The 22,291-nt window shown below is 42.9% G+C and overlaps 1 protein-coding gene across 3 annotated transcripts in view; it reads right to left on the minus strand.

Annotated features, from left to right (window-relative positions):
- Positions 1 to 22,291, minus strand: part of LOC141110452 (B-cell receptor CD22-like) — a 112,026-nt gene that overhangs the window by 49,728 nt on the left and 40,007 nt on the right. Inside the window, exons 11-12 of one of the 3 annotated variants that reach the window (XM_073601801.1) lie at positions 20,123 to 20,197; positions 14,802 to 16,836 (exon numbers count right to left, since the gene is read on the minus strand). The exons of the other annotated variants lie outside the window; for them this stretch is intronic. Of the exons in view, the coding sequence (XP_073457902.1) occupies positions 16,756 to 16,836; positions 20,123 to 20,197 (156 nt within the window). The 3' untranslated portion in view covers positions 14,802 to 16,755. Of the gene's footprint in view, positions 1 to 14,801; positions 16,837 to 20,122; positions 20,198 to 22,291 lie in introns of those variants that run through there. 3 annotated transcript variants of the gene reach the window in all.

Here is a 22,291-nt window from a genome sequence, read left to right on the forward strand (position 1 = left end):
ACCTACAATCTAGACATAATCCTCTTCTCTCCTTCCTCCATAATCCCTCATTCTATCTGGCTTGGTCCTCCCCAAACTCATTCTCAGCATGGTCAATAGCTGGTTTGACCTGCGCTCATCATTTGTATAAATCTTCTCTAACACATCATTTTCTACTCTTCATGAAAACTATGATCTCCCACATACAGAAACTTTTAGATATCTTCAAATAAAAAACTTTTTTCACAACAATGCACCATCTGATACGAAATCCCCAAGCTTCACTATATTCGAACAAGCCTGTAAATCTGATCCACACAAATGTGGTCTCATTTCCAACCTATACACCCGTTTACTATCACACATTACCTCTATGCCCCCAACCTATACTACCAAATGGGAAAAAGATCTCCAATTACAATCTGCAGACATTGGCTGCAGGGACTGCATGGGAGGTCGAAATATGTCTGGTCAAGCATGTGGTGCCCAAGCGGCTGCTGTTTTGGCCACTGATTAATTTTTATAAAGGTGAGCCGATCAACCGAGTCGGTGGACAGGCGCACTCTGTTATCGGTTACAAAGCCTCCAGCAGCATTGAATGTGCGTTCTGAAAGAACGCTAGATGCAGGACAGGCCAGTAGCTCAATTGCATACTGTGCAAGCTATGGCCAGTGATCCTCAAGACCCAGTAACCCAGAGGATTTTAGGTTGGAAAGGTCTCCAAGTCTGATTTTGCCCCTAGGTATTCCTGCACCATGTAAATCAGACGCTGGCGATGGTTGCTGGAACCGATCAGACCTTGGGGTTGCAGACTAAAAAATTATCTGAACGCATCTATCAGACAGCCACCTTCGCCACCGTTCCTTCTGTGACTGACCGAAGCCTCAGCAACATGTTGTCCAGAACCAGGAATTTGTAACCTCCCAGGCTCTGGAAACGCATTGCACAAACCTTTCTGCAAGGCCTCCCGAAGATGTTTCATCTTCTGCTCCCTCTGAGATGGCTGGATAAGTTCCACAACCTTACCCTTGTAACGTGGATCAAGGAGGGTTGCCAGCCAGTACTGATCCCTCTCCTTGATACCACTAATCTGAGGGTCCTTTCGCAGGCTTTACAGGATCAGGGAGGCCATGCAGCATAGGTTTGCTGAGGTATTGGGTCCAGAGTCCTCTGGGTCACTAAGGACGACCTGATCCGCAGCCACCTCCTCCCAGCCACGTACAAGTCCATGGGTTTCTGTGGACTGTAAACGATCCCTTGAAGACTGCTGCTGATGCTGAGTGCTAGGCTTCATCTCCATGCTGACACAATCCTCCTCCTCCTCTTCCTGTGTGATCAGCAGGCCCGCAGGAACACTGTCTGGATAAAGGGGGTCTTGAGAGGTAAGGAAGTCCTCCTCTTCCTGCCTCTGTTCTGCCTCAAGTGCCCTGTCCATTATTCCACGCAGCGTGTGCTCCAACAGGTAGTTAAGAGGTACAGTATCACTGATGCATGCACTGTCACTGCTCACCATCCTCGTGGCCTACTCAAATGGTGACAGAACAGTGCATGCGTCCTTGATCATGAGCCAGTGGCATGGCGAAAAAAAGCCAAGCTCCCCTGACCCTGTCCTGGTGCCATAGTCGCACAGGTACTTATTGATGGCCCTCTGCTGCGTGTGCAGCCGCTGCAGCATGGCCAACGTTGAATTCCATTTGGTGGCCATGTCACAGATTAGGTGGTTCTTGGGCAGGTTGTATTCCTTTTGGAGGTCAGACAGCCGAGTACTGGCATTATATGACCGGCGGAAATACACACAGACTTTCCTGGCCTGCCTCAGGAGATCCTGTAAGCCCGGGTACCTGCACAAGAACTGCTGCACCACCAACTTAAGGACGTGAGCCAAACAGGGAACATGGGTGAAGTGCCCTTGTCGGAGGGCGGAGAGGAGGTTCGTGCCATTGTCGCAAACCACCATTACTGCCTGAAGCTGGCATGGCGTCAACCCCCCTGAGCCTGCCCCTTCAGAGCTGACAGAATCAACCCCCCCGGTGTGGCTCCTGTCCCCCAAGCACACCAGCTCAAGCACCGCATGGCATCTTTTTGCCTAAGTGCTTGTGTAGCCCCTTGAACGCCTACGGAGCACTGCTGGTTCCGAGGACAAATCTATAGAGGAAGAGGGCATGGAGGAAGAAGAAGAGGAGGGGGTGAAGGAGAGAGGTGTGTCACAATTACCACTAGTAGCATTTTGGAGGTGTGGTGGTGGAACAAGCTCCGACAATACTGCACCCTGTCCTGCATCCTTCCCAGCTGCCAGCAGGGTCACCCAGTGCGCCGTGAAAGATAGGTAACGTCCCTGTCCATGCCTTTTGTACCATGAGTCAGCGGTAATATGCACCTTACCACTGACCGCCCTGTCCAGCGAGGCCAAGACATTGCCTTCCACATGGCGGTAGAGAGCCAGAATCGCCTTCTGTGAAAAAAAATGGCATTTGGGAACCTGACACTGACGTACCGCACATTTCACAAATTCACGAAAGGGGGCAGAGTCTACCAGCTGAAAAGGCAGCAGTTGGAGTGCTAGCAATTTAACCAAACAAGCATTCAGCCGCTGGGCATGTGGATGGCTGGGACCGAATTTCTTTCGCCGGTTTAGCAACTGGGGTAGGGAAATTTGCCTGCTACAATCGGACGTTGGTGTAGCGATAGCAGATTGCCCGCAAATACTTGGCACACCTAATTCTACACCATCATTCCTCTCAGTGCAGGTTTCTGAGAGAACTGAAGGTACTGTATAGTGGGGTTGGTTATCCCAGCTGATGAGGAGCAAGGAGAGGTCCGCCTTGTTCTTTGGTGTGGGTCTTTTAAGTACGCTTGCCAACAGACTGCATGGGAGTTCGACATATGTCTGATCAAGCATGTGGTGCCCAAGCGGCTGCTGTTTTGGCCACGCTTGATACGCTTCAGACATATGTTGCAAACAGCAATGGTGCGATCTGCTGCACACGTCTCAAAAAAGGCCCACACCAAAGAACTTTTGGAAAAATGCACGGAGTCAGCAGCGCCCTGCACTTGCGGAGCTCTGCGATGTGATGCAGTCAGTTGGCTGCCCTTAAGCTGGCCCCTGGAGGGCATCCTGCCTTGTTGGAGATGTGCCTCCTCCTCATCCTCCTCTCTCCTATCAGGCACCCATGTAGAATCAGTGACCTCATCATCCCCTCCCTCTTCATCACTGGAGCAAACCTGGCAGTATGCTGCAGCTGGGGGAACATGACTGCCAGTTTGTTGTCCTTCTTGGGCACCCCCTCTCTCTGGGCTCATGTTACTGCCTTCCTCAATCTGGCTACCATACTTGGAGCCTTCAAAACGCTGCGCGTCCTCCTGCAGCATGTACCCATCATTGTGGTCGAACAGTTCAGGGAACTCCTCAGGGCATGATGGTGGGTTAGGGAAGGAGTGACTGATGACATTGAGCCGATGGAAGAGGCCGCTTTGGCAGCTGCATTGGCAGCCAAAGTACACTGAGCCTGGGTGACAGAGGATGAGGAAGATGAGGACTGCTTGGTCATCCACTCTACCAACTCTTCTGCATGTTGTGACTCAACATGGCCAGCTGCCGAAAAAATGGACAAGCGTGCCCCACGGCCATGTGCTGAGGATGCACCGTGTCCACGACCAGCAATGTTGGCTGCAGTCACAGAGCCTGCTTGCCCTCTTTTAGTGGCCTGTGAGCGTCTGCCTCTCCTTGTTGGCCTTTCAGACATACTGTATTTGATTTATTTGTAATGTATTTGAATAGGTACACCAGGAATGGCCTGCAGTGAGATGTAGCTGCACAAAGCTGGGATGTATATATATACCGATTCTGAATATACTACAGCTAACTGAATCAACTGCCTGCCTGTAGTATATTAAGAAGAGAACAACAGGAACGGTCAGCAGCAAGATCTAGCTGCACAGGATACAATACTCAATATATACTGCATCAAAAACAGAAATAGGGGACAAGGGAGTCCCCAGAAAGCAAAAAAAGGGAATGGTCAATAATGGCTTATGGTACAAAAATGCAAAAAAAAGGCTTTATTAAGGGTGTGTGTGTGTGTGTGGGGGGGGGTATTTACATATACAAAAAATTCCAAATATATGTAAGATAAACAATGTATCTAAATATCACAGTCCGTCTCACTACACTAAACCAAAATTAGAAACCATGCTGCAACATTGATAAATAAAACTGCAGAGCATGCCTGCAGGCCAAAAACGCATGCAATGTCCATTGGATCCAAAGAAAAAAGTATAGCACCATACATTACTTGGGGTATGCTACTGATGGGATATCGAGTCTTATGTGGTCTAGTATTGACTGTGCATCAGATTGAGCAGTACTGAAAAGAAACTACATATATCCACATAGACAAGACCTTACATAGCTGAATTAGGTGGGGTTTTTACCCTCTGTTTGAAAAAAAGGTCACTGGACCTTCAACGGACTTTTCCAGTCGCAAATCTGAGGGACTTTAGATTTGGAACATGCTTCAAATCTTTATGTCGTAACTCTGCCGGACCCAGAAATCCGCTCGTCTGTATGCTAGTCCGACGGACAAAAACCGACACTAGGGCAGCTATTGGCTACTGGCTATCAACTTCCTTAGTTTAGTTCGGTCGTACGTCATCACGTACGAATCCGTCGGACTTTTGTGTGATCATATGTAGTTAAGTCCGTTCGTTAGAAAGTCCGCCGCAAGTCCGCCAAAAGTCTGTCGAAAGTCTGTCGGACGGGCTGTCGGACTTTTGTAACCGAAAAGTCCAACCGTGTGTACGCGGCATAAGCCTTTTCTTTGGAGCGGTTTGTCCTTTGCTCCTTATATGCTGCATTGAGGAAATAGTGTTTGTGCACTGGACATACCTAGTAACAGGAACGCTGATCTTTCTATTTCCAAACAACTGGTCCATACACACATTTAGTGCACTGAGGTTGGTAGCTGCTTGTGGAGGATTTTTTTCAAACAGAGGGTAAAAACCCCACCTAATTCAGCTATGTAAGGTCTTGTCTATGTGGATATATGTAGTTTCTTTTCAGTACTGCTCAATCTGATGCACAGTCAATACTAGACCACATAAGACTTGATATCCCATCAGTAGCATACCCCAAGTAATGTATGGTGCTATACTTTTTTCTTTGGATTCAATGGACATTGCATGCGTTTTTGGCCTGCAGGCATGCTCTGCAGTTTCATTTATCAATGTTGCAGCATGGTTTTTAATTTTGGTTTAGTGTAGTGAGACGGACTGTGATATTTAGATACATTGTTTATCTTACATATATTTGGAATTTTTTGTATATGTAAATACCCCCCCTCACACCCTTAACCACTTCCCTACCCAGCCATAGACATATGACGTCCACAAATGGGATCTCCCATCCTGGGTGGGGAGATCCCGCCGCGTTGCTCGGGACCCGATGCGTGTGCCCGGCAGCCGCGATGTCCGCCGGGCACCCGCGATTGCCCGTTAACCGGGCCGGACCGTGGATCTGTATGTGTAAACACACAGATCCACGTCCTGTCAGTTGTGAGCAGAGCGATCTGTGTTCCGAGTACAGCAGAACACTGATCGGTCTCCTCCCCTTGTACGTCCCCGCCCCCTACAGTTAGAAACACTCCCTTAGGAAACATATTAACCCCTCGTGTCCCCCTAGTGGTTAACCCCTTCACTGCCTGCCACATTTACACAGTAATCAATGCAATTTTATAGCATTGATCGCTGTATAAATGTGAATGGTCCCAAAAATGTGTCAAAAGTGTCCGATGTGTTCGCCATAATGTCGCAAAATTGCGATCGCCGCTAAAAAAATAAATAAATAATTTTTTTTTAAAAATGCCATAAATTTATCCCGTATTTTGTAGACGCTATAACTTTTGCGCAAACCAATCAATATACGCTTATTGCGATTTTTTTTACCAAAAATATGTAGAAGAATACGTATCGGCCAAAACTGAGGAAAAAATTTGTTTTTTTTTTTAAAAATTGTGATATTTATTATAGCAAAAAGTAAAAAATATTGTGTTTTTTTCAAAATTGTCGCTCTTCATTTGTTTATAGCGCAAAAAATAAAAACCGCAGAGGTGATCAAATACCACTAAAAGAAAGCTCTATTTGTGGGGAAAAAAGGACGTCAATTTTTTTTGGGGTACAACATCGCACAACCGTGCAATTGTCGTTTAAAATGCGACAGCGCTGAAAATTAAAAATTGGCCTGGGAAGGAAGGGGGTGAAAATGCCCTGTATTGAACCGGTTAATAAAGCCTTTTTCTGCATTTTTGTACCATAAGCCGTTGTTGACCATTCCCTTTTTTGCTTTCCGGGGACTCCCTTGTCCCCTCTTTCTGTTTTTGATATAGTGCCATTGCTCATAGGGCAGGTATCCCGTCACATATTGATGAATCGGCTGGTACTCTATTTGCTGATAGCAACTTTGGTGAGTGTGGATTCTAGGACTTTTTACCCCCCCCCCATTTTTTGCTCAATATATACTGAAGCTAACTGAATGAACTGCCTGCCTGTAGTATATTAGGAACAGAACAACAGGAACAGTCTGCAGCGAGATCTAGCTGCACAGGATACAGTACTGAATATACTGCAGCTAACTGAATGAACTGCCTGCCTGTAGTATATTAGGAATGGAACAACAGGAACGGTCTGCAGCGAGATCTAGCTGCACAGGATACAGTACTGAATATACTGCAGCTAACTGAATGAACTGCCTGCCTGTAGTATATTAGGAACAGAACAACAGGAACGGTCTGCAGCAAGATCTAGCTAAACTGGATACAGTACTCAATATATACTGTAGCTAACTGAATGAACTGCCTGCCTGTAGTATATTAGGAACAGAACAACAGGAACGGTCTGCAGCGAGATCTAGCTGCACAGGATACAGTACTGAATATACTGCAGCTAACTGAATGAACTGCCTGCCTGTAGTATATTAGGAACAGAACAACAGGAACGGTCTGCAGCGAGATCTAGCTGCACAGGATACAGTACTGAATATACTGCAGCTAACTGAATGAACTGCCTGCCTGTAGTATATTAGGAACAGAACAACAGGAACGGTCTGCAGCGAGATCTAGCTAAACTGGATACAGTACTCAATATATACTGTAGCTAACTGAATGAACTGCCTGCCTGTAGTATATTAGGAACAGAACAACAGGAACGGTCTGCAGCGAGATCTAGCTGCACAGGATACAGTACTGAATATACTGCAGCTAACTGAATGAACTGTCTACCTGTAGTATATTAGGAGAAGAACAACAGGAACGGTCTGCAGTGAGATCTAGCTGCAGAGGATACAGTACTCAATATATACTGCAGCTAAATGAATGAACTGCCTGCCTGTAGTATATTAGGAACAGAACAACAGGAACAGTTTGCAGTGAGATCTAGCTGCACAGGATACAGTAATGAATATACTGCAGCTAACTAAATGAACTGCCTGCCTGTAGTATATTAGGAACAGAACAACAGGAACGGTCTGCAGTGAGATCTAGCTGCACAGGATACAGTAATCAATATATACTGTAGCTAACTGAATGAACTGCCTGCCTGTAGTATATTAGGAACAGAACAACAGGAATGGTCTGCAGCGAGATCTAACTGCACAGGATACAGTACTGAATATACTGCAGCTAACTGAATGAACTGCCTGCCTGTAGTGTATTAGGAACAGAACAACAGGAATGATCTGCAGTGAGATCTAACTAAACTGAATCAACTGCCTGCCTGAAGTAGATTACAAATAGTACAACAGGAACAGTCTGCAGTGAGATCTAGCTAAACTGGATCAACTGCCTGCCTGAAGTAGATTAGAAACAGTACAGCATGAACAGTCTGCAGTGAGATCTAGCTAAACTGGATCAAATGCCTGCCTGAAGTAGATTAGAAATAGTACAGCAGGAACGGTCTGCAGTGAGATCTAGCTAAACTGGATCAACTGCCTGCCTGAAGTGGATTACAAATAGTACAGCATGAACGGTCTGTAGTGAGATCTAGCTAAACTGGATCAAATGCCTGCCTGAAGTAGATTAGAAATAGTACAGCAGGAATGGTCTGCAGTGATATCTACCTAACTAAATAAATGACGCACCACTCAAATTTGCCGCGAGCAGCCCATAATGTTTGATCTTCGTTGAATGATCGAACAGCCGATGTTCGTCAAAGCTCATCCCTAATCTGCATATTTTTACAGCACTTTTTACTTTTGATATGTATATGCACTAAGTTATCATTGATAGAACACTGGTATTAATAACTGGAATTTTTTCACAGCATCTTTGTGAAATTTTTTGTGCGATTTTTTTTTTTATTTTGTTGTGCATTTTTTTGTTTTTGGTATTGCACAATAGTGATTATCACATTATTTCATTTTTGAATGTATATGCATGTATTTCACTGATAGAACACTAGTATTAACAATTTAAAATTTCTTTCACAGCATTTTTGTGGAATTTTTTGTGCAATTTTTTTATGTGCATTTTCTTTGTATTTTGTTGTGCGTTTTTTTATCTTTGATATTGCACAATAATGATTATTACAGTGGGTGTAATCTTTATTACCTAGCACATGTTAATTTTAGGATGTATGTACCATAATTATCGGCATATAACACGCACTTTTTCCCCTGAAAATCGGGGGCAAATCAGGGGTGTGTGTTATATGCAGACAGTGTACCTCGGAGGGGGACGAGCGCCGCCGGAATTCACCAAGCTATCATCTCCTCTCAGCTCCTCGGCTCTCACTCGGCTTTCACTCGGCTCTCACGTCACACACACACAGTCCCGCCTCCGCCACCGGCATTGGAGCAGTGTTGTGCCTATCACAGGAGCTAGTCCAATGCCGATGGCGGAGGTGGGACTGTGTGTGTGTGACGTGAGAGCTGAGTGGAGAGGAAATGACGGCTCTGTGATTTCCTGATTCAAGCTGCTTTTATAAGAGATGGTGAGGCTGCAAACTAACTAAAATTAGTTTTAAAAAATAGCATTAATCAGGCTGCATTGATCAGGCTGCATTGAGGACTTTATTTAGGCTGCATTGAGAACATTAATAAGGCTGCAGATGGGCATTAAAGTGATTGTAAACCCTTTTTGTTGACTTTTACCTATAGGTAAGCCTAGAATAAGGCTTACCTATAGGTAGTGGAAATATCTCCTAAACGTGTGCCGTTTAGGAAATATTTCACTTCTCTTTTACAAGGAAAGAATTGAAGATGTTTGATTTTTGAGTAATGCATGTTCATACATCAATGACTTTAAATATGAATTGTCTGACACTTGACTTATACTCATACATTTAACCTCCATCTCATGCCTTTGGCCAATGTAAAGTCCAATTGTAGGCTTTTGATTTTTTATGGTGCCCCAGCTTTAATTGAAATAAAAAGGTATCTCTGGTAGACATGTGCACACTGAAATATTTTGTTTCGGAATTTCGTTATCGTCCAAAAAATAAATTTATTTAGTTACTCCCGAAATTCGTTTTTATTTATCTTGTTTTTCGTTAAAAATTGCATTCGTCCAAAAATCCAAATTAATTAAGGTTGAATCTGTCATTGAAGGCTTATGGTGTCTGTCGAATGTTCTAAGAAGATTTGACAGAGCAGCTAAACTGTATGACGCCGCAATCGTACATTTCTGGTCGAATTTTCCGCCTACAAGCCATAGTAGAATTCTAATGTTGTATGTTGTTGTATGTTGTTGACTAGTAATAATTACTCACTTAGTTCCAGCTATTTTACTTCCCCTCCTCTTTGGTTACAATCGGCCAATAACATTCATCATCATCATTATTTTTATTTTACTTCCCCCACCCAATTCCAGCAGCGATCTTTTCTCTCTATGTGGAATCTTTTCTCTCTATGTAGAATAATCTTGGACCAATAGAGTTAAGGTTAGGCACATTCAACCACAGGTTTGATGGACACAGATTGTTATTGTCAGCATCATGTTGAATCTCCTATCTATATCGAACTGTTGTTGCAACAAAAACGTAAATAAAGCATTTGTTTATGTCGGATCTTTCGGTTTTTGGATCCTGCGCTTTCGTTATCGTTTGTTAAAACGATAACAAAAATACCTGAAATTCGGACGAAAATGCATTCGGACGAAAACGAATGCACATGTCTAATCTCTGGCTGCAATACTTATTCCTTCTCCTGTGCTATTCCCCACAGTACTAATTCTTCATAACAAGTTGATCTCAGTCCTCCAAGTTAAATGAAGTCCAACATTATTCAACCCAACCCAACCGGGTCAAACCTTCGGCTACATGCATCGGGAAGTGAAACATTTATCAGTGGTTATTATACTATCTCTGCTGAATGTGACCACTTCCCCTTCAGGTTGTTTTTTATAAGAGCCGCTAGAATTCTGTGTGATGTTATCAGTGTTATTCTCTGCATCATAACACTGTGAGTACAGGGTGCTGTGATAATGTCTCCTCGAGGGGTGTGCCCAGGATGTCCTCCACTCACACTATGGTCTCAGCAGATAGCGGCTGGTGTTCAATTTTTTTTTTTTCTGGGGGGGGGGGGGGGCGGCAAACAAACCTGCCCCCCTCACTTTCCTGATGGTGACAGCAGTGGTGCATGGCTGCATATAATGCATGCCCTTGTTGAAGGGTGACAACAACAAAAGAGAATTGGAAGACAGGGAGGAAGTGAAGTCACCCTATAACAAGAAGTGCCTGAAGACATTCATTGCAGGATCATCAGGTATTATGTTAAAGCTACTCTCTGGGTTCTCTCTCTAAAAAAAATCATTGCAATGAAAACAAATTAAATACCCCTTTTCTTCACCTAAATCTATGGTCATGTGGCATTCTGGTCCCGAGTCTGCTCGAGGTAGGCTCATACTTCTGGGGTCCTCTTGATGTGGACACTTCCTATTGGCTGTCTTGTGGTGAGGTCCTCTCAGCATCTGCATCATTGGGCAATGGAGACAAACACACGCATAGTGTGGCACCACATCCAAACATATGTAAAGAAAGTGAAAAAAACTGACTTTAACGGCTGCCACTGTAACCCCAGTTGGGAAGGAAGTACTCAAAAGTAGATTAAAAGGTATCAAAATGTATTTAATCACTTAAGGAACGGAAGGATTTGCCCACTTAATGACCAGGCCATTTTTTGAGATACGGCACTGCTGTACCCAAATTCCCCACAAATAGAACTTTCGTTTGGTGGTATTTGATCACCTCTGCGGTTTAAATTTTTTGCACTATAAACAAAAAAAGTCTGCCAATTTTGAAAAAACCCAATATTTATTACTTTCTGCTATAAAACATACACAATAAAAAAATTAAAAAATCTAATTTCTTCATCAGTTTGGGCCAATATGTATTCTGCATATTTTTGATTAAAAAAATCCCAATAAGCGTATATTTATTGGTTTGCGCAAAAGTTATAGCGTCTACAAAATAGGGGATAGATTTTAAATGTTGAGTAGTTTTTGGATGTTGTAACCTTAGTCTTCAGACCCGTCTCACAACTTTTTATTCTGTAAGTAATTATTTTGGTTCTCTGGAATTGATTTACTAAAGATAAATAGGATGTTCACTTTGCAAAAGACATTGCACTTTGCAAGAGAATTTCCCCAGAGCTTAGTGAATGTGGTGAAGGTTCAGTTTGCAAGGAATACCCAATCACGTGCAAGGAAAAAAAAATGCATTTTTGCTTGCACATGGTGAGATGATGGCAGCTAGCAGAGCTTCACCCCACTCGCTAAGCTAAGGGAAAATTCCATTGCAAAGTGAACAGTCTATTTGCCTTTAGTGAATCAGCCCCTCTGTCTTTCTTTGGAACTATTTCATTAGCTTTTGGTGAACATATTTAATGATAATGGTCATTTCCTTTCCTTGAACAATTTCAGTGTTATTTCACATTTACAGGCATTTCTTATTGCAACTAATTTGGTTTGTAACACCCTGGAAATGAAAGTTCTTCTTTTGGATGGGTCTGTTTCACATTATACTATCTTTTCTTTTTTTTTTTTTTTTTTTTTTGCACACATATGAAAGTGCACTTAAACCTCCAAAACACTACATATTTTCTGAACGCAGAGGACCCATAAAATAAAATGATTGCAGATGCAATTTATTACCATATTATTGTAGCTGTTTACCAAATCTATAGCTTCAGAAAAGATCAATTCAAAAATTTTAAGTCCAAAGAAAAAAAATATTTTGTAAAATCTAAAAAATGAACTTGCATTGAGTAAATAGGTACTGGTAATATCAAGATGTATCACTTTATTACCCCCACATATGTTTAAAAACAGCAGGTTTAAGATCAATTGGGTACAGTGTTGCACGACTGAGTCATTTTCAGTCAAATTATCACAGAACTGATAAATGTCCTAGTAATGTATTAAAGGCTTGTACTCAGGTGGGAAAAGGTAGCCTACTGTGAATATTTGATTGGAATAAAGTTTTTGGCTCCCAAAATTACTACGATTGGAGATAAGGTGGTGATGACATAGGCTAGTTTGTAGTTCAGTGGGCAATGGCTATGATGGTGATATGCTAAGAATTTTTTTTAGTGTTGTCCCGTACGGGGTTTGAATTTAGTTGATAGTGGGATGAGGCCAATTACTATTGGTCTTTTTCATAGCCACAAATGTTTTGTTTTTTTAATTGTATTTTTTTGGATTATCAAAAAGCAAAATGTTACAGAGTGTACAAACATAATAAATGTAACAAAATATAAGATGGTATAAATAAAAATGTCCACATATGCAGAACACAGCTGTGATCTGCACAACACGCTAAGAAGGAGGGACAACTCATAGACAAAAATAAGAAACAAAACAGAGGTCATATATGTATATAAGAGCAATTTTAGGGTATACAAGTAGGAGCAAGGAGCTCTAAAGGGTACCATTCAGTATGTATCGGGGGGGGGAGAAACCTGCAGGAGATATAACAGTTTATGATGTAATAGTTGGCAGAGGGGTTCTGTATTCCGATTGATTCCAAGGTTCCCAAATTTTGTTAAATTGGGGAATATTATCGTGTACAGAGGCTGTCAGGTATTCCATCCTTCCAATCTCAGCTATCAATTGAAGAAATCTGGACCATGGGGGAGAAGTGTTGGCTAGCCAGCATAATAGAATGATGCCCCGTACACACGGTCGGACATTGATTGGACATTCTGACAACAAAATCCTAGGATTTTTTCCGACGGATGTTGGCTCAAACTTGTCTTGCATACACACGGTCACACAAAGTTGTCGGAAAATCCGATCATTCTGAACGCGGTGACGTAAAACACGTACGTCGGGACTATAAACGGGGCAGTAGCCAATAGCTTTGATCTCCTTATTTATTCTGAGCATGCGTGGCACTTTGTGCATCGGATTTGTGTACATACGATCGGAAATTCCGACAACGGATTTTGTTGTCGGAAAATTTTATAGCCTGCTCTCAAACTTTGTGTGTCAGAAAATCCGATGGAAAATGTGTGATGGAGCCTACACACGGTCGGAATTTCCGACAACAAGGTCCTATCACACATTTTCCGTCGGAAAATCGGACCGTGTGTACAGGGCATAAGTCTTTTGGCAGCCAGAAGGGTGTATGAAATCAGTTGACTGCCTTTCTTGGGAATACCTGAGAAAGGAAGACCCAGTAGATCATGTAGGGAATCAAGCGGAAGGGACACATCTACCACCTTTTGAATTAGTATCATAACTTCATGCCACAAGGGCTGAATCATAGGACATTGCCAGAAAATGTGAAACAACGAGCCTACACCTGTCCCACAGTGTCAGCATTTAGCTGAAATTGAGGAATCATATTTGTGAATGACTTCGGGAGTTTTATACCAAAACATGAGAATCTTGATGGACGTCTCCCTCTGGAGTACGCATTTTGAAGACTTAAAAGTAGAAGACCAGATCCTATCCCACAACTGAGAGCTAATGGGTCGACCTATCAGGTGGGCCCATCTTCTCATATATAGATGGGTGGTCTCAGTGATGGGGGTAGACTCATGAATGATATGGTGGATAGAGGATATTAAGTGTAACTGATGTGGGCTCTGAGCACATAGATATTCAAAGGGGGTGGTATTATCTAGAGTCAGGAGCAGAGTCAGGGAATGGAAAAAATGCCTAATTTGTAAATAGAAATGGAAAAGGTGTGAGGGGATATCAAATTTCTCACGGAGAGTGTCAAAAGTCAGTAGTCTGAGTGAGATTGGGTGGACTAAATTCCAGAGCTGAAACTAAAACCCATTTATCCATGGGAGGAGCCACATATATTTTATTCTAGGTGCTCAAGGGTGTTCTGGATCTTACATCCCTGGTTATTTAAAATATTTTCCCCATCAGGTCCGCTCAACTCGAAGACCCAGGTTGCTACTTCTCTTCATTGAGATTGGGGTGTCCAACCTTTTGACCTTCCTGGGCCACATTGGAAGAAGAGGAATTGTCTTGGGCCATTCATAAAATACATTACCTTAGCAATAAGGATAGCTGATGAACAGAAAAAGTAGTTCAGATCACAAGTTAGTGATCACTGATATAGATAATGTAGCTATCTAAGTAATACAACTTCTTTTGTAATTTTTTTTATTATAAAAGTAAAAGAGGGCAACATAAATCTAGTGCAATATCTGACACTGTTTTTCAACTTACATTTTAAATGCCCATCCATGTCAATACATCATATGCTAACACATGCCTACTGATGTCTACATGTAGGAGTGTTAGGCTCATGTCACACATGGGTGACATGAGCCAAGTCATCATGAAGAATCACCATGGAGAGGAACCACTATGGAGAGGCCTTCCCATGCCTCTTGTAGAAACGCATGATCGTTTTTAAATGTTGCTGCCAAAATAGACAGAGCCGGGTGTCCTGTGTACTCGGCTCCAGTCCCGCCTCTTGGCCCGGCTCCTATGATGGACACAAGACGGGTCCAATAGTGGAATGTAAATGCTAGGAGGCGGGACTGGGTGTGAGTGTGAGCGGAGCCGAGCCTAGCCGTGTACACATTACACTTGGCTCTCTCTATTTCAGGGGCGCTCGGTCCCTCCTTCCTCTTCGAGGCAGCGGTTCGGCGTATAACATGCACCCACAATTTTCCCCTGATTTTAAGGGGAAAAAGTGTGTTATACGCTGATAGATACGGTATATCTAAAGCCAGACTTGTTCTTAAAGCGGAGTTCCAGTTGTTTTTGTGTTTATTAAAAGTCAGGAGCTACAAAAAAATTTAAAAAAACACACACTCATCTGTACCACGATCCAGTGATGCAGCCACCCGAAGCCTCGGTTCTCTCCCCTGCCTCTCCCGGCACCAGCATCACTAGTGTGGGCACCCGGCTGTGACACTTTGCAGCTTCACAGCTGGGTGGGCAATGTGCATGTGGGAGAGTCCTGAAGTCCTGAATGGCTGGGCAATCTTGTGGGACCTCTGAACTGCCCCAGAAGATTGCAGGGAGGGGGAGAGGAGAACTTCTGCTCAAGCCGAAGTGGAAGTGGAAGCAGGTGCCTGTCAAAACTAGGCACCCGTCCCCCCCCCCCAAATAAAAAAGGACATGCCAAATGTGGCATGTCAGGGGGTCAGGAGTCCTTAAAGCGGAAGTTCCACTTTTGGATGGACTTTAGGGAGTGGTTAAGAGCCCATTCTACCTGCCTTTATTTCACCTGTAAAGCTCTGGTAAACTCCATGTCCAAAAGGGTTAAGGCAGTGCTGGAAAATAATAGTGGCCACACAAAATTTTGGGCCCAATTTGTGGCCAATTTGGACATTTTTCCTTAGGGGTGTACTCACTTTTGTTGCCAGCGGTTTAGACATTAATGGCTGTGTGTTGATTTATTTTGAGTGGACAGCAAATTTACACTGTTATACAAGCTGTACACTCACTACTTTACATTGTACCAAAGTGTCAGTGTTGTCACATTAAAAGATATAATAAAATATTTACAAAAATGTGAGGGGTGTACTTACTTTTGTGAGATACTGTACATCTTAAAAATAAACATTTTGGCTTTATATTCCATTTAATTTATTCATACAAATCATTTTTTAAACACCAATAACATTAGGGTAGGTGGCACTTAAGATATGATACATGATTCCTAGACCTGTTGTCCAAACGGTATGGAATGGAGCTTCTCACCGGCAGGAATTGTGGTGTGGCACTGGAACTGCCAATCAGCCTATCTACTCTTTAGTCACTCCCTAATAGTTTCTAATCTGACATGCCACTAGACCTCTAAGCCATAACGTGGCCACAGAAGCCTAACTTGGTTCTAGCCTATGCTGGTTATCGAGCCCTAAGCTAAAACTAGCTATAGAATCCTAGATCAGAAGGAACTGGGTTAACGAAAACTAGATCTGCAAACAAACTCTATTGCAATAAACAGGTTTACTTACCAAAATACTGGAAGGTGACCACTACACATAGTAGCACAGACCTAGTTTTCTGGCACTGTGCATGTGAAATAGCCATAACAGATACAGAGCAGAGATATTCTGTTTGTCACAATAATGCAAACATACACTGAGCAGCCTGCAGTTAAGCTACTGGACCATAGGAATATTTGTGAAATAGTCTTCCCTGGTCCAGGATCTAACAACCTGGACAGAACATTCGGCTGAGACTCCCTCTCCTCACTTCCTCCTTCTGGGGTTTCACAGCCAACAAACCAGGTGCAGGAGGTGCATAAATAATATATTTATGGGCATTTACAAATTCAGACAGTAGATCCCTAGAAACTCAGGAGTTTCTTTTGTTATTTTCTTTCAATATTTTCATAATGATGATCTGAAGGCACGACTCTTCTTTCAGTGGCAGGTTGAAGTGGGAATGATGTCTGCAGTAAAAAAAAAAAATAGATGCATTATTTATTTGATTAAAGCTGGAGTCTTCTCTAGATGGGCAACTAGCAAAGAAGATTGTATGACTCTCTATCACTTAACATTGCCGTGCATATTAGAAGTCTAGGTTTAGTACATTTAACCTAAGCTGTTTCTTTGGAATGGTGTACTTCTATGTTGTAGATGCCACAATGGCAACAGATTTGAAATAGAAAATGCTCACCACTAAAACTGTCAGACTTCCAATAGTCAGTGCACTAGCCAAAATCAATCTAGGAGATCCTTAAGTTAAAGTGATTGTAAAGTCTGGTGTTTTTTTTGGAAAAATAACAAACATGTCATACTTACCTTCTCTGTGCAGTTGGTTTTGCACAGAGCAGCCCAGATCCTCCTCTTCTTGGGTCCCTCTTTGCTGTTCCTGCCCCCTCAGCCAGCAACTTTCTAAGGGGGCACCCGAGCCGAGTCAGAACTCAGTTTATCTATTCAGACACAGAGCCCCGACCTGGCCCGCCCCCTTTCTCCCCTGATTGGCTGACTGGCTTTGATTGACAGCCGCAGGAGCCAATGGCACCGCTGCTGTGTCTCAGCCAATCAGGAGGAGTAAAAGCTTAGGTATTCATGGACATCGCTGCATAGAGAAGAGGCTCAGGTAAGTAATTAGGGGAGGCTGGGGAGGCTGCTACACACAGAAGGTTTTTTTTTATCTTAATGCATAGAAGCCATTAAGATGAAAGAACCTTCTGCCTTTACAACCACTTTGAACTTTGCAGCCCATGTACGTATCCAGGAATACTGAAGAATTTAAAAACAGAGCAAAATCCATTTGCAACGAATAGCACAGATCGTACTATTAATTGCCAATATACAAATTCTTCCATTGCTCTTATGAAGATTCCTGTGTGCCCAGGCACAAATTCAAGCACTTTATCTCCAGCCAGGAGATATGTATCTAAACAGATCAGCAGATGAATCTCTCCTGTAACTGGTCTGAGAAGAAAAAAAAATACCCAATCTGGTCAAAAAAAAAATCTGCATCCAGACCAGCATAGGAGCAATAAGGAACTGCTCTACTGTGTAGTTGTTTCCCTGGTTGGGGTTTCAGTGCTCGGTTGGTGTCAATGTGTTTGAGAGTCCATTCACACTTAAATATTGTGCAATTTCCATTGTGACTTTACCCTGTGACTTGATGCAACATTGGATGATTGTGACTTTTTTTATGACTTTGGCTTTGACCAATATAATCATTTTGTTTGTGCTCTACAAAGTCATTAGACATGTGCAGAATGAAAAAATGCATTTGTTTTGTTTGGTTTCTTTTTTTTATTTTCATTATCAAATTTGTTTATTGAATTTTAACAATTAGCGTACATAAGTACATATGGTGGCAGCAAAAGAAAAGATCACATGTATGGTAATAATATTAAGTTGTAGTTCCAACATAAACGAAAAGTAGTTAAATAAAACAATTGTAGCGCTGGTAGATTTTATCTACCGTTGATAGGTAAATTTAGTGGGTCACTTATTATAGGAAGTTAGATTTGCCTCTGTTCTAGCTTGGCTGACGTTGCATGCAGTTCCACATTGTGCCGGTGGGTGTCGTTGTCACCATCGGCAGGTGTTGGAAAAACAACATGTTGAGGTGTATGGATGCTCCTCTGTCCCAGAGATAACTCAGGTATGCACTAGGAATACCACCTTGTGGTCCTCCGCTGTCTTTCCTGAGTGAAGAAGCTGGACAACCGAGGAGATCCCAGGGGAGGACTTGTCATGGAAGGATCATTCAGAGTGCTGGTCTGGAGAGGGGCCTGGTGACTCGGTTGGAGGACGCATTCCGAAGTAATCTCACAGTATAGTACTGCCGGGTTGGCTTAAAGGTTCAAGTACTGTATCTGACATTCATCACAAACCAATACATCCTGTGGCAGAGGATCGTACGGGTTTTATGCCAGATAAGTCTGTGGCAGAGACTTTTGTTCGTGCTACGTACTGGCTGCTAGGCAAGTGAGAGATGTCTATCCAGGCGGGCAAAGATTGAATCCTACGAAAGGGGGACTGTTCAACTACAAGTGTTCAATTACAAAGAATGTTCTGAAGAAATACAACAGAAAGGTATTTGAGCTTCCCTGCAGCTTTCCTACTACCTCTTTCCTGCTACTTCCCTTGTTTTATTAAAGCATTGGAAAACCTACTCAAGTGTTTGGTGCTTATATCGTCCAGAGGTAAACTCAACGGAACCCTAGACCCGGTGCCGGTGAAACAGAGGTGTTGAGAGTGAAGGTAACAAGCCCGCTATAAACCAGCAGCTCCACCGAGAGTTAGTGCTACACAATTTTAGCAATGGATCTAACGACTCAAAAGATTACGTCATACATTGTATAAGCAGGGATAAAACCAACTTAGACCAGGTTAATATAAGATGACCTTTAGATAAAAAAAAAGGTCTTAATTATTATCAAGAGTATAGTTTTTAAGTAAAAAAAAAAAAAAAAATATTACAGAATCTAAAATCCTATACTACATATTGGAACTATGTACCTTTGGTTTAATGATAACCAAGGAAATAAAAGTTCTGCTACCAGAACTATATAAAGAGTAAATTGAAAGAGGAGAGAGAGAATAGGGGGAAAAGGTAGAAGAGAGAAAGGAGATAAAAGAAAAAGTAATTGGTTTCTTTATTTTCTAACAAATTCCAAATTTTCAGTACAATTTGAATTTGCAGTCGAAAAATTGATCAACTGATTCTGTGTGAAGAATAGCAGGTTGTTAAGGAGCGGGCCAGGAAGCCGGCTGCCATGTCGTTAACAACCGATGACTCATCAGCTGTCAGCGGGTTTCCCCATAGTCAGCTGAATGTAAAAAAAGAAAGCTAGCAATATAAAATTTATGAAAAAAATGGCGTGGGGTCCCATGCATTCCAGGCCCTTCGGGTGTGGTATGGATTTTAAGGGGAACCCCCCAGCAAAATGAAAACAACAAAAAATAAAATAAAACACAGCATGGAGTCCCCACCAAAATCCATACCAGTCCCTTATCTGAGCTTGCAGCCCTGCAGGCCAGGAAAGGAAGGGGGGTGGACAAGTGAGCCCCCCCCCCCAACCATACCAGGCCACATGCCCTCAACATGGGGGGGGTGCAAAAGTCACATGACAAGTCGCACAAGAGCCTTTGTAAGTTCAACTGAAGAAGTTGAATCTTGTCAATGAATAAATAGTATGATTTGTGCTGTTTGGTGAACCTGTATATTTCTTCGGATGAATTGAAATACATTGGTTACTTCATTACCTTTATAGTATCATAATCACTTGAAACCTCTGTTTTCACAAGATCCGTATATGGGGCGTCTGGTTGTTGCGAATTCTGGGAATGGGGAGAAAGAGAGAAAGAAAAGCAGTTCCTTAAGATTTGGGGGTTTTTTTTATTGATTTTTTTAATATATTTTATTAATTTTGACAAGAAGTAGATGTCATACATTGTTGTCGGAAAAGGTATACAATCTCGGCAAAAATAATAGCAAATACTACAAAAAGAAGAGGGGATAGCTGGGGGTGAGTATAAGAAGGGAGAAGGGTAATTTGTGGAGGTTGAGGAGTGGAGGGGAGAGGGGAAACCGAATAGGGACAGCTGGAGGTTGTCCCCCCTCGGTGACCCCAGACGAAAAATCTGAATAGAGTAATAAAAATAATAATAGTCCACATGTAATCCTATTAGCTGTATTGGTCCTAACATATAGCGATCATATGTATAATGTATAATGTAGACATCCAAACAGTATCATAAAGAGTGATCCTCTGTGAGGTGGGAGTTAAGAGATGGCTCGGTATGGTGGAACTTGAAGAGGTTTCATGGTTGAAATGAGTCAATTTTTTGGTAAATGAGAAGGAAGGTTAATTTAAGGAGGTTTTTTCTGAAGATGTCAAACAGTGTTCGATAAAGGGCGACCATCTTTTTTTGAAATTGTTATTTGTCCATTTTTTTAGGATCATGGCATCCAATTTTTCTTGACATAGCAGGGTTTTGAGATTTCTTATTGTTTCGGATATGGTCGGAGGCAGGGACATTGCTAAGTGGCAAAAAGACCAGGGGCTTCAGCCCAAAGTCCAAGGCTGGCAACGGCGGGTGTGTGTGTATGTGACACAGGCTTTTTTTTTGGCTGGGCAGTGGGGTTGTGTAGATGGGGGTAAGCTCACTTGCTGGTTACTGCCTGGCTTACCGGTGCCCATCAATGCTGTCCACTAAATTCACCTACCTGACACACTGACCATTACACTGACCTACCTACCTGACATACATACACTGGCCTACCTACCTGACAGACATGCATACATACACTGACCCATGCATACATACACTGACCTACCTACCTGACATACATACATACCCTGACCTAACTGACCTACATACACTGACCTACCTGACCTACACTGACCTACCTGACCTACATACTCTGACCTACCTGAAATACATACACTGACCTACCTGAAATACATACACTGACCTACCTGACATATATACACTGACCTACATACACTGACCTACATACACTGACCTACCTGACATACATATACTGACCTACATACACTGACGTACCTGACCTACATACACTGACTTACATACACTGACCTACCTGACCTACATACACTGACCTACCTGACCTACATACACTGACCTACCTGACCTACATACACTGACCTACATACACTGACCTACCTGACCTACATACACTGACCTACCTGACCTACATACACTGACTTACATACACCGACCTGGGTAGTATATGGACAGGCTAACTGTGTAACTGACTGTCCATACGATCAGGCAGATACACTGACAATGCTTTACAGTCTCCTAGTAAAAATAATAATAAATTAACATTTTTTTACCTGCAAAAAGATCTGCATTTATTATTTTTTTACAAAGGTGAACTTGAACCTCCACACCTCAGATTACCCCAATTCCTGTATTTTCACCACAATTGCTTCATCACTGTAGTCCCCTGTGCACCTTTTCATCATTGTACCACCCTGAATGCCTGTTCCCCTCTGCACCCCCCCAGCAACTCTGTTCCCCACTGTATCCCCCCCGCACCTCTATTCTCCACTGTATCCCCCCGGCACCTCTGTTTTCCACTGTATCCCCCCCAGCCCCTCTGTTCTCCACTGTATCCCCCCAGCACCTCTGTCCTCCACTGTATCCCCCCCAGCACCTTTGTTCTCCACTGTATCTCCCCCCGCACCTCTGTTGTCCACTGTATCCCCCAGCACCTCTGTTCTCCACTGTTAGGCCCCCAGCACCTCTGTTCTCCACTGTATCCCCCCCAGCACCTCTGTTCTCCACTGTATACCCCCCAGCACCTCTGTTCTCCACTGTATCCCCCCAGCACCTCTGTTCTCCACTGTATCCCCCCAGCACCTCTGTTCTCCACTGTATCCCCCCCAGCACCTCTATTCTCCA

This window comes from Aquarana catesbeiana, linkage group LG10, assembly GCF_042186555.1.
Source record: "Aquarana catesbeiana isolate 2022-GZ linkage group LG10, ASM4218655v1, whole genome shotgun sequence".
Classification (NCBI taxonomy): domain Eukaryota; kingdom Metazoa; phylum Chordata; class Amphibia; order Anura; family Ranidae; genus Aquarana; species Aquarana catesbeiana.